The sequence below is a fragment of the Canis lupus genome, chromosome 18 (genome assembly GCF_048164855.1).
Source record: "Canis lupus baileyi chromosome 18, mCanLup2.hap1, whole genome shotgun sequence".
Classification (NCBI taxonomy): domain Eukaryota; kingdom Metazoa; phylum Chordata; class Mammalia; order Carnivora; family Canidae; genus Canis; species Canis lupus.
In genome coordinates, this window is record NC_132855.1 from 28,126,048 (window position 1) to 28,139,360 (window position 13,313).

General features: G+C 36.9%; 1 protein-coding gene across 30 annotated transcripts in view; it reads right to left on the reverse strand.

Moving 5' to 3' along the window:
• HDAC9 (histone deacetylase 9) overlaps positions 1–13,313 on the reverse strand; it is a 911,611-nt gene that overhangs the window by 370,994 nt on the left and 527,304 nt on the right. For all 30 annotated transcript variants that reach the window (XM_072783863.1, XM_072783864.1, XM_072783866.1 and 27 more), the window contains 3 exons: positions 6,981–7,103; positions 3,544–3,754; positions 2,899–3,116 (listed from right to left, as the gene is read on the reverse strand). In XM_072783863.1, the coding sequence (XP_072639964.1) occupies positions 2,899–3,116; positions 3,544–3,754; positions 6,981–7,103 (552 nt within the window). The remainder of the gene's footprint in view (positions 1–2,898; positions 3,117–3,543; positions 3,755–6,980; positions 7,104–13,313) is intronic.

The window sequence follows — 13,313 nt, forward strand, 5'->3', positions numbered from 1 at the left end:
CACATCTAATATGATGTATGCTTAGGGATAAATCTACTTCTCTTTTTCTTTGTTGCCACTGTATTTTTTTTCTTCTCTATATCTTAAAAAAAGAACCATAACAAAAGTTGAGGGAGCAAAAGTAAAGGACATTTTCAAACATGTTATCTGCAAACCTATGTCTTTATGTGAGCATATATTTTCTGCGGTAAGCTGCTCAAGAACAGGTACGATATTTTTATGATGCCAACTATTTGGCTCCAGTGTGAAATGCTTCAATGCAGACTAATCCATTGTACCAAGAAAAAAATTACATAAAGTTTCTGTGGTTACTTCTCATTAATGGATATTCAAAATGGGTAGAATGTACATAAATATATGATTATACAGAAACTCATTGGTTTTTGTCATCTAAGTTATGGCCCTCACATAATGTGAAATAAATGTTTTCATCACATTATGGGGAATGGTGAGCAGTTGTAATTCATTTCTTGATGGTTCTATTGTGAATGCTTCAAAATAGGAAAGAGATTCAATATTTTCTTTAATAAGATTCTCCTCTTTTCCCTTAGACGATTGAGGGCAGGTGAAATATTTTCAAAATCTGGAGAATACCCAATGTGCATATGTCATTTGATCAAACATATGGAATACATACTTGGAGAAAAGCCAACTAGAGACCTGCTTGAGTAATCTAAACACCCAAGCTGAGAGGGGTTAATATATAAAGATCAGCTTTGTACTTTGAAGTTTTCTGGACTTCATTTTGCCTAATTAAGACAAGATTTAATAATCAAACCACTGTACAAACATGTACCTGAAAGTATAGGTTTGTTTCTAATTTTGGGAAGAATTCTTAACAGATTCCAAGGAATCAGCAACACATGGGAGAAGGTCTCTGATAGGATTTGCTTTTTTCCTTGCTCAAATGCAAATGCCTGCTTTTCATCTTAGTTTCTTCCACGCGACTAAGGTTAGCATCCGCCTGTCAAAATCTCAAGTGGAATACTAAAATATAAAGATTCTGTTATTAGCATACCACTGAGTCTGAAACACTGGCATCTCTAGGTCATAAAAAAAATATTCTAAAATATTCTTAAAAGTATTCATAGGAATCTAATGAACCCAATCCCAGATCAAAATATTATGAGGTAACAGGGCGCCTAGGTGGCTCAATCGGTTGAGCAACAGACTCTTGATTTAGACTCAGGTCATGATTCTGGGGTCATGAGATCGAGCCCCTCATTGGGCTGCACGCTGGGCATGAAACCTGCTTAAGATTCTCCTTCTCCCTCTGCCCCTCTTCCACTCATGCTCTCTCTTAAACAAACAAACAAACAAACAAACAAACAAAAACAAAAACAACCAGAAAAACTATTGTGAGGCAAAAGGTAGGATCCCCAATCTTTCTTTCTTCAAAAATTTTTCTCATTAATCACTGGACAATTTTTCAAGAATACCCAGTAGTTTGAAGTAGTGCTGAGAGACCACAAAACAAACAAACTGCACTCTACCATAATATAGCAAACATATGCATAGCCACATTCAAGTCCATAAGTATCAAGCCACTCTACAAGAAGGAAGTTGGTCTTCTCCAGTGAGACTGCCTTGATATAAAAATAATTTGATAAATTTAGAGAAAACTGTAGCAATAAAATTGGCATCTGATGATGTATAAAGAGTATGCAGTACAGTGGAATATAGAATTAAGTATAATGAGAGATGGCAGGAAAGGCAGTGCCACTGCCATCCATCCCCAGCACCCACTTCCCCAATCCCACACACATACGCATCATCTTTGAAGGCAGCGAAGGGCTGGGCTGGAAAGATTTCTATTCAGTAGTATGGTCTTCAGCCCCTGCTCCCTTCATGTCTCTGCCCTATAAGTGGAGGCCAAAGAGAAGAGAAAAACTCTTGCCCTACCTACAATAAAGTGAGCACAAGAAAAAGAACCCCCTTTCTCCTATAGCAATTAGAAAGACAATCAGACCTTTGCCCATGAGGTTTTGCTTTGTTTATATCATGATACAATAAAGTTTTTAAATAGTGAGCCAATTTTTAGCTACCTATCAGTAAACAGAAAGTCATTTCTTAAAAATAATACCTCTATGAGATGCCTTGTAGGTGATACAGTAACAAAGGAGAGTGGATAGAATTATGATATTCAGGACCTTAACACTGTCCGGGAATGAGAAGACTCTGTTTTGTAAACCTACCATAGCAGAGGGTAGTGTCAAAGCTTTGTAAACAGGTTTTGCTTATGAATTTGTTGAAAACATTTTACAGGCTGAGCCTGTCTGATATTGTTATATTGTAATCACTGTTTCTTTGTGGTTGCCTCAGCAGGAGAGCGCCTAAGGATGTGGTGTGATACAGACATCAGCTTTCCATTTTGGCCACAATAAGGCTGCCAGAAAATTACCACACATTTCTGAGAAATTGCTTCAGACACTGTTTGGAATAAAGTGGGGGCATGCTAAAAAATAAATATAACATGGATATGTACAAGTTGCTGAGAAATAGTTTGTTGGCTCACCTCATCATAGCTGCTTGTACCTGTGCAAACTTTTTGAGCTGTCAACCCCACCACATTCAATTCTGCCTTCAAGCCTTTTCTACCATACTGAAAAATGGGGCTCTGTATGTGCTGTATGTGCTCTCAATGTGCCCGTATGTACTTCTGTATTCAAATAGGCCCTCAATCATAAAACTTACCAATCTATAATCTCAATTTTGCTATAAACATCCTGTGAATGTAAGGATAGTGAAAATACTGATATTGTGATGCTGTCCTCGAGGGCTAGGCTGGCAATCTCCTTTTGATACCACCATTCTCCTCTTGTGTGCCCATATCAGGGAAGAGAACCCCAATTTCCCCACTGGTGGATATGACATCATGACTTTGGATTGGGGGCTTACTTTGTTCATGTGGATCTGCTGCTGGTATTGCTTCTGCTTCTCCAAGAATTGCTGGTGTTGCTGCTGAATGACCAGCTGAGCCAACGTGCTCTGAGGCAGAGGTGCAGACTGGGTTCGATTCAGGGGTCTGTGACGGGGTAGTTTGTGGGTACCTCTAATGCCAGGTGAGATTCTCTCCTTTGTTGCCAATGGAGACTGAGGATGTAAGGGAACTCCACCTGAAAAAAAATACACATGTACACACATACACACAATTTTGCTTAAGATGAAAAGCCACAGAGAACAGATATATGAGATAAATTTGATGAAAACGAGCTTCTCTACTTGGCAAATATCAGAAGAAGGCCAGGATGTATGAGGTGCAGGCAGATGTGTCAGAAGACTAGACAGGTCTGCATCTGACCAGTGACTCACCAGTAGTCCACCGTGGTATGCATGAAGGCTAAATAAGGTGAGATGTTTTTCCCACCATGTGTCTAGAGCAATAAATAGGAATAGTAGCCTTTCCCACAATACCAAGTGTCAGGGAGACCTTTGTATGACACTGTAAATCTTTACTAGGGTCTTAAACTAAAAAGACATTACACTGGATCACTGATAAATAAAGTCCTAAAATGATCTGCAAGTGATGCCATTATTAATTACCAGCCACAAGAAGCTTTTGCTGTCGCATTTGTTCTTTCAATAATAAATGCTGTAGGAGAGCTTGGTGGCTGCTGTTGGGCTTTCCCTCTAAAGCAACGTGGGGATGGCTTGAAGATGCTGGGATGCTGCCCCCATACTGCCCAGGAAGAGGAACGCCTTGTCTGAGCGTCTGGGTCTCACACTTCTGTTTCTCTTTAAGTGAATTTGAAGCCTGTGTCAAGAAATAATAAAGATGTTAATCCTCTTTCATCCATTAGGTCTGTACACTGTTAGGTGAGTTTTTTATTCCCTAATTCTCCCTTCCTCTATCCAAAAGAAAACCCCATCTTCTTGATGCCTGAGTAGGGAAAATATGTATAACAGCATGTCTTTTTTTTCTCCCAGTTCTTTTAAATTGAAGTATTTGACATACAATATTAAACTGGTTTCGAGTGTACAACATAGTGATTCAACATTCATATACATTAGAGGTGCTCACCATAAGTATAGCCACCATCTGTCGTCATACGAACTTTCTACAATCTTATTGACTGTATTCCCTATGCTGTACTTTTCATCCCTATGACATACATTTTACAATGGGAAGTTTGTACCGCTAAATCGCCTTCACCTATTTTGCCCAACAGCATGTCTTTTTAAACTAACTGAATTAACAAAGGAGAAATAGAAACAGAGTAGAAGCACTGGAGACGATTTAGTACTGAGCATCACTGTACTGAACTTAAAGAGTTTTTAACATTGAAAATAATGCTAATTTCAGGCTTAATAACTGGGAAGTTTATTTTTAAAAAATATTTTAGTGTACTGTTTAGGTAAAAAGGTATAAGGAAATGTAAAATTGATTCAAATTGCTAAAGTAATGACTATATCATAGTAATGAAGAAGCTGGAGATAAAACTAACTTTGGAGTTTTAAGCAGGAGCGATTCCTCTAATGTCTTCTAGTAAGTTCACAGAGCTGTAGATTTTCAATATTTAGGGACACCTGGGTGGCTCAGCAGTTGAGCATCTACCTTTGGCTCAGGGCATGATCCCGGAGGTCCAGGATTGAGTCCTACATTGGGCTCTCTTCATGGAGCCTGCTTCTTCCTCTGCCTATGTCTCTTCCTCTCTCTGTGTGTCTCTCATGAATAAATAAATAAAATCTTAAAAAGAAAGATTTTCAATATTTAATTTTTAAAATAAAATTCTTCAGCCTACTCAATGAAAGGTTGTATAAAATATGCAGGACTTTGATTTAAACATGTATTTTGTATTAATTCATAACAGATCCCCCAAATCTCTAAATATTGAAAATGACACTCCAGATACTTTTGTTTAATAAAATAAACTACAAGTGAAATTAGATCAAATAAAAATGCTATTAAGAACTTGAAATGTATGATAACACAGTAATAAGGTAATAATAATTATATCATCAATAGTAATAATGAATTATCCTATTCAAAGAATTTAATGAATGGAGGTCATTTTGGTATTACAAAAGCAGAAGTCTAATACCTCAAAATTATGTGGCATGTTTCTTTTCAAAACTCATGTTTCATCTTTCAAAATTGCTGTGCACCAGGGAAGCAAAGCAATTTTCAGTGATGGAGAAATTGAAGGACAAAGAGGTAAATGGTTTGTCTTAGTCACATGGCAAGTCAATGCAATGTTTAATCTAGAAGTGATTCCTTCTCCTGGCCTCTTTTCCTTAAAATTTCCCACTATTCAGTGGGGAAATGGAATATTAAAGATCCCTTTGCCAAAGCAATGCTAAGCTTGAAAAATTAATTGTGATGGCCTCATCCACACCAAAATGGAAGCAAAGAAAAATGAAACTGCAATCCAAACCACATTGGTTTATTCATCCAATGGTACCAAATTGTATTACCATTGAAACATTAAATGGTCTGGCTTTAGTACTTGGTCCTTTGGGAAAAAATTCTCTCTGACCACATTAAAAGTGGGGTATGTTTGTGTTAGCTGGTAGGAATGACTTAGAACATGCAAAAAAGAGTGGAAGTAAAATGCCTATTCATGTGTCATAAGAAGCTTTTGTGTCAGTTTTTGCTTATTATCAGAAGAATAGAAAAAAAGAAATAGATGAAAAAACAATTTTTAATAAGTGGAGATGTGAAAATATCACCCATGAATATTTAATGTTCAGATTCATCCCTAATTCTTTTTTTTCCTTTTCACTAGACTCAACTGTTTACAAATATTTCATGTGGAATTCTCAGGGGGTAGCTGAAATCAGTATTATTAAGCCTTTTTTCTTCAATTCCAAATATAAAACAACATCCAAATTAAGGCTTTCTCCTCTGGTGTAAGATTACTGGATCATGTGAGATAACACTTTACTCTCTTAAAAATACCAAATATAACCAGATATCTCTTAGATTGATTTTATAATATGTATTGAACCCAATTACAAAATTTATCATTTAAAAATGTCCATATAGGTGTGCTTGTGCCCACCATTTATATTCTAAAAATAAATGAGGCAAAAAATGGTCAACTCTTTAAAATTTCCTGGTGTGGGTATATTGTAAAAGATGTGAATTTGACAAGCTGAACTCCATGGAAGATGGGCTGCTAAAGCTTGACAAAATTGGTGCCAAGAGTTGAAATAAATTTCTCTTAAAACCTAATGCATAACATGACCTCTGCATAAGTACAATTTAATTTACTAACATTTCATAGATGAATTTTTCTCGTAAAGCTTACAAATCTTTGACAATGACTAAAGTTTGTATTATTTGGGGGAATATGTATAAAATAATTATTGCTATCTTCTGCTCGTAGGACAAGTACCTCCCAGAGATCCTATTTCAGATGTCAGGACTTTTAAAGTAATTGATTCACTCTGAATCTCCTGGGGAAAATTTAATATTGCTCTTAGAGAGGTTTTCCAGATATTGTATTCCTTAGTACCACAGAGTCAGTAACTTAAATTCCAAAAATAAAGTCATTCACAAAATAAATTCTATAAACATATGCTGCTGTGCTTTAGAAGCTACACCTCTCAACACTGGCCTGGGTTGAGTCCTAGGACTGCTACTCAATGCCTCTGTGATCTTGGGCTTTTAAATATTCCAAGACTCAGCTGCTTCTTCTGTAAAATTGTGGTCTGTAATCTCTGTTTCATGGGAGAGCTGTGTGAAGCTACTAAAATAATATATCTGGAGAGTGCTTTCTTTTTTAAAAGCTATAAAACATTATATAAATGTTAGTTATTATTTTTGTATATATTACATAATGTGAACCCGTATAATACGCTAATTTGAAATTAAACTGAATGTCTCTGTACAACTCAGAGCGAAGTGAGTGAATTCTAGGAGAAGTGAACTCTACCACATTTCCCTGAAGTCTAAATATACAAGAAATGAAAGAGAAGTTCCCCTAAGAAAACATCACTGGGCTGATATTTTAATGGGCTGCTGTGTAATGACTTACATTGAGCTGGGGTGGCACTGCTGGAAGTCCCAAGGTAATGTTGGGCAAAGAGGGAGAGGTATAAAGACTTAGCAGGTTCATGGAATCTTCATGAATTAGAATGCGTTGCTGTGACACCATTTGCTGTTAAAAAAATAAAAAAGAAAGAAAAGGCAGTCTCAAAACATTATTATATCATAACATTTGCTGTAAAATGTTCACATTTCAGAAAATACATTTTACAGTGTCATAATTGGACAAAATAGCCAAGTATCTTAATTGCTTATGATTTCTGTATCCAAAAGTTGTATCTGAAAATTAAATTAAAATTTTGTTCATTAAACATAATCACAAAGTCTGAAAAAAAGGGCTTTGTATGTTCATTTTGCAAAATTCTTTTTAATAATTCTACCTTTACCAACCATAATCAGTGTGTCTGTCATCAACTGGTAAAGCAAAACAATTACATCGACTAATTCTTATATTTTTGTATTACTGAGCGATGAATATGTATATAATACTGCTAAAATAATTATTTCTATATAGATTAAACATCATTTTACTGATGGGGAAACTCAAAAGGAAATCTTAGATCAGATGTCACCATACAGGACTTCTATAATTGATAATATCTTTTTTAATATAAAATATATGAACTCTACGTGATGTATATTTAGATCATTCATATTCAGAAACTAAGGTAAATGTTAAAATGTTACAAGTTCTTTGTGCCACAATAGCCTTCATTTACACTGAAAATACCTCAAATGTTTTGGCATCGCAGTCCTTTTTACAACAAATACCATTTTTTAATCCAATACTAAGTCATGTTTTCCCACATGTGGCCTAATATGGTTGCTTGAATTACATTTTCTGTTTAACTCTTGCTTCCCTCCCAGAACTCTTCTACAATAAGAGTTACAAAGGTCTTATTAGACTAAGGAACTCTGGCCTGATATGGTCCCCAAGGGAACAACATCCCTGAAAAAGAATACTCCATGTAACAGTATGACACAGTGACTGCTTTCTTCCCAAACAAAAAGCATATGGGACTCCAATAAGAGACCACCTCCAAGAGGGATATTGCACACACGGGCTTTGAGTAAAGTAAATATAATAACTTGTCAAGCATGTTTGGGGGAGCCGTAGATTTTCCCCTGGACGAACCTGGGATATCAATTAACTGGGGAAAATATCATGTGCTAATACAATGCAACCTCAGAATGTCACTGAAGAGTGATGCGCCACCAGAACACAGGATGTTATTCCAAAACATCACCTCAATCATACGTTTGTTTGGAGATGAGTCGTAGCCTTCACATAATACCAGCAGAAGGTTAAATGGAGATTTTTTTTTTTTTTTCACACTGCAACTTGGAATTCCAGGCTAACTCAGATTTTGTTTTTTCTCAAAAGAAGTCAGATATGTCTGTGTGAACACCAAGAGGCATACTGAAACTTTAACATTATATAGACTTCAGATGCAACCCTTTATAAAATCAAAGTTGTCTAAACTGCCATTGCATGAAGATTGCTGGGAATGATTTTTCCTTCCGATGAGACTGCATTATTTTAGAAGCTCTGAATAGCAGCTGCCTATTTGCTCTAGTTAAAAAGGCAAGCTTTTATTTTGCTTACACTAATAATTGCTTTTAACATTAATTTTTGGTTTGGAATACATGTTTGAATAAGAACAAAAAGAATGTATGAGGAGGTAAAAAATATTTTAGCTAGATTATTAGCAGCAAGCTGTCATTTACAATAAAATGGTATTTCACTTACTTATCTGTTTTCATAGAAGAGAAATACGTGTGGAAAAATAAGCATTTTAAACCGTGTATAATATTCATTCCAGGCTGTATTAGCTTATCACAGCACTGAGACTTGACATGCACTGTGGGAATGGCACCAAAGATATACCACAGGCCTCTCTAAAGAGGTCATCTTTGTTTCCCAGGATGAACTTCTGCAATACCTTCCCACCTCATCTCAGAAAGCAAACCTATACTAAAGGAAGAAAAATATTTATTCTTGGATGTAATAATGGCAGCAGCGGACTATCTGTGCATGTGGGCTTTGACTAAAATGAAGACATTTGGGAATATTCTTACGATAGGATTAAACTCCTTAAGTTTCATGTCAAAACTGAGTGGCTTCAAAAAAAAAAAAAACCATTTCCTATGACAGCATACTGATTTTCAGCACCTACTGTGTGCCAAGCCCTCTGCCAGGGACTTCTTCCTAGACACACTTCAGCTTTCATTACTGTTCAGTTATGGATGAAGAAACTGAGTGATTTCCTCAATTCTGGTTCCCATTGGGATCAGCAATAGAACCTTTAAAATGACCCAAGCTATATGATTTGTTGTTAGGTACTGTTGTAGAAGCTACATACCCCACTCTGCAATTACTGAAGGATATGGGAACCATAAAAAAAGTATGGACATGGGGGAAGCTTTAGAAAAGAAGAGGTAGCAAAATTAGGTCCTGAGGCTTATGGAAAGTAATAAACGTATACAACTGGGAACCAGCTGACCTGGGCATGAGAAGGAAGTGAAAGCTCTGATGACTTTTTAGACATGAGGGTCTTCAAGTCACAGAGACAATTCCTGAGGAAACAAGCAAAGTCCTGAGTCCTCCAGGTTCACTGAGAGTACATAGCTGGTTCTGCACACAGAGACTAAGTGGCATAGTATCATATCACAGGACTTCAGGGACTTGGACATTATTTAGTTCATTTCCTTCAATTACAGATAAAGTAGTAGGCACAGAATTTCTATAGGATGACTAGAACCACAAATGACTTCACAGACCTGAAAAAATGTTTTCCTCAAATTATCTTCTTTAAATATAACTTTCTTCAATATGGCTTTTTGATCAGCACAGTCTATCTGTTCCAGGTTAATGTTTTCTTAGCAAGAACCTGGATTTGTATTCCATCTACACTGCTACAAAAGTGTGGACACACTTGAAAGCCAGCTGAACAGGTGGTGAGAGGTACCAATTCACTGAGATAATGAAGGATCCTGACCAGTATTCTTACAAGGCTGGAAGGTTACCCCACCTTAGCATCATGGTGAGATCACAAGCGTTTTCAAGCAAAGCCAGGATTTTTTTTTTCAGGAAGCAATTTTGAAACTGATCCAGCCCTTAAATCAAAGCTGTGCTAAAATGCCAACGTTTTACATCTTAGAACATGGGGAGGATGGTTTTAATCTAAAAATTTTTCAGAACCAGAAACTATTGCTGTAGCCACATAAAATGGAAATTAATATTAAAAGTATACATGACTATCTTTTAACATTCATGAAACAATTAAGAAACAACAATTCAGTTAGAGTAACAGTGTGGGCATTGGAGAGTAGATATACAAAGACGTCCTCCACGACTCAAGTTCATATGCTAGTTTAAGTGCACAGAAAAGTAGAAAACAAACTATAATGATCTGTGATAATTCCTTTAATTAGAACAGGGTTAAATCACTTCAATGGCACAAACCAGACTGTCAGTTTTGTACCAGGCTTTGATAAGTAACTAGCACTTCACCAGAAGGAGCTAGGATGTGACTGAATCAGGTATTGGGTCAGTGGAGGTCTGCTCATATCTTAACAATGACCTTCAAAATGTTTTCTCACCATCATAGCAACTGGAAGACTATCTTATGGATAATATTTGCAATCAGATGAATGAAATACACTGAAAAACTATGTCTCTAGGGCTATTAATTTTGCCATTGAAATCAGAAAGCTATTCATTTCAAAGACTCAAAATCTCTTACAAAAAGAACACTGGCAAAAATTAGAAAAATACAAAATCTCAAATGTCATAGAAAGGTAAAAACCATCACATATTGCTGGTGGGACTGTAGACTGGTATAGCAGTTCTGGTGAATAATTCCGAATGATAAAACATTATACTATATACCGTGATCCCCAAATTCCTCTGCTGGGAATTATATCTTCAAGAAATTCTCTCCTAAGCTCTCATCCATCATCATTTAGGGTGATGTCCATGAGTACATATTCAAGCAGTTTTTGGTGGTGAGTGAGAACTGGCAGTCACCAGGGCATCCAACTGGAGAATGGGAGGGAGAATTAAGCACTGCCCACCATAGACTGCCATAGAGATTAAAAGCAAACTATCAGGTATCTACATCCATAGTGACATGACTAGATCTAAAAACACACGCTTAATGATAAAAATAAGAAGTGGAATGAGACTGACAATACCGTGCCATTTTTACCCACTAAAATTTGTGGACATAAAGCAGAAAATGCATTTGATGCACAAGCCGATGCAAACAAAAATAGAGAATGACTGCCTGTGGGTGAAAGGGAAATGGGAGTAGGGGTAGGAGATACAGAAGAAGGAAGGGAAGAAGAGAGAAAGGGAAGGGAAGACTCTTCTCACTTTTTTTTTTTAATTTTTATTTATTTATGATAGTCACACACACACAGAGAGAGAGGCAGAGACATTGGCAGAGGGAGAAGCAGGCTCCATGCACCGGTAGCCCGACGTGGGTCTCCAGGATCGCGCCCTGGGCCAAAGGCAGGCGCCAAACCGCTGCGCCACCCAGGGATCCCTCACTTTTTTTTTTTAAGATTTTATTTATTTATTCACAAGAGACACAGAGGGAGAGGCAGAGTCATGAGGGAGCCTGATGCGGGACTCATTCCCAGGACCCCCAGATGACTGCCTGAGCCAAAGGCAGATGCTCAACCACTGAGCCACCCAGGCCTCCTGACCCTTCTCACTCTTAAGACAAAGAAGTTAAGAGATGACCTTCAAAAGAACACTAGTTATGTAAATAACCACCTACATTTTAAAAAGCTCATAGAAAAAGTTGATGTAGAATTTTAAATTTACTACATGTTCAAAATTACTGACAATATGCATGAGAATCCAAAAAGAATGTAAGTATCTACAGAGTTTTGGTGAGGAGCAGTCTGGACTGGTGAAAAGAAGTGTGGTCTCAGTGTCCTAACACTTGAGCTCTACCAATCACTGGCATATGACTGGGCAGCTGCCCTCCTTCCCTGGACACCAGCTCCTTCCATTTGGGACAGAAGCACCTCTGACTAGCCTGATCTGGAAGCGTCCGTCTGTGTGTACTAGAATGGTGTTCAGGAAGACATGCTTGTAAACTTAATCTGCTGTAGTTTTAAAAGGTCCCAGATCCCCAAATTAGGCTATCTACAAAAAAAAAAAAAAAAAGAGCCACATTAAAAATAAAAAAACAACAAAGAACCCCAAACCAAAAAAAAAAAAAATATATTTCCTAGTCATTTCATACTTTTTTATGGTTTTCACAATAATTTTAAATAGTATTCATTTTCTCTTGTCCTTTCAGATAGCCAACAGAAAATGAAAATCTCCACGTGATGAAGAGATTTTTTAGAAACTTAAATCCCTAAGTTTTTATTTTTGCTGGACATCCAAGAATATATATCACTATAAAATGATTTGGATATAAGAAATTATCATTTGACAGGGCTTCCTTTGCATCTAAAAGGCACCGCTGAAGGTCTCATTAAAGGTCTTGCTTTACAATATTGACTCATGTTATTCCTACTAAATAATTCTTTTGTCATAGCAACCTCTTTTCCCCAAAGATGGGGGGAAAGCATTTTATTTTCTGCCATCTAAAACCATAGCTCTACACCCACTCAGAAGGGAGCATAACATTTACAGCAAATGTCACAACAACCATTATGAAACAATAGGCAGATGAGTCATGTGAGATTGGGGCAACACGAGTGACATTTCAGATGATTTTAGAGTGCTTAACCTTATTATTAGAACTCTTTTAAAAAAATCGTTTGTATCTGCTGGAAAAAAAATTATTTAAAAAACAGCATAGCAGAGCCAGCCACTAATGTTCAAATAGAAATAAACCAGCTGCTTGGCTACTGTTAACATAGCTATCAAATAAATCTACGGCATCTAAAATAATGGTGTTGATATTCATGGAAACATTTGAACCCACAGGCCCACAGTATTAACAATAAAGTAACTAGATAGGTAAAGACATTTCTGACTGGAGCTGGAAATAGAAACTCCTGAGGTTTCAGCTCCCCAACCAAGTTTACAAATGAGTAAAACAAGTAGCTCCAACAATCCGAGTTCAGGACTGAGCATATGTAAGAAATAGAAGAAATGGAACAGAAGTGGTCAGAGCAGATGGAGACTCACTCTCACATGTGACTTGCTGGCTTGAAGACAAACATGCTAATGAGTTTTCCCTACTAGGAGTCAGTATTGATAACAACAACAAAAAATGAACTCGTTTCACACGTCGCAATTCACCACCCGCCTTCCCAACACTGATTCCTCACGGCAAAGCTGTTGGGAGTA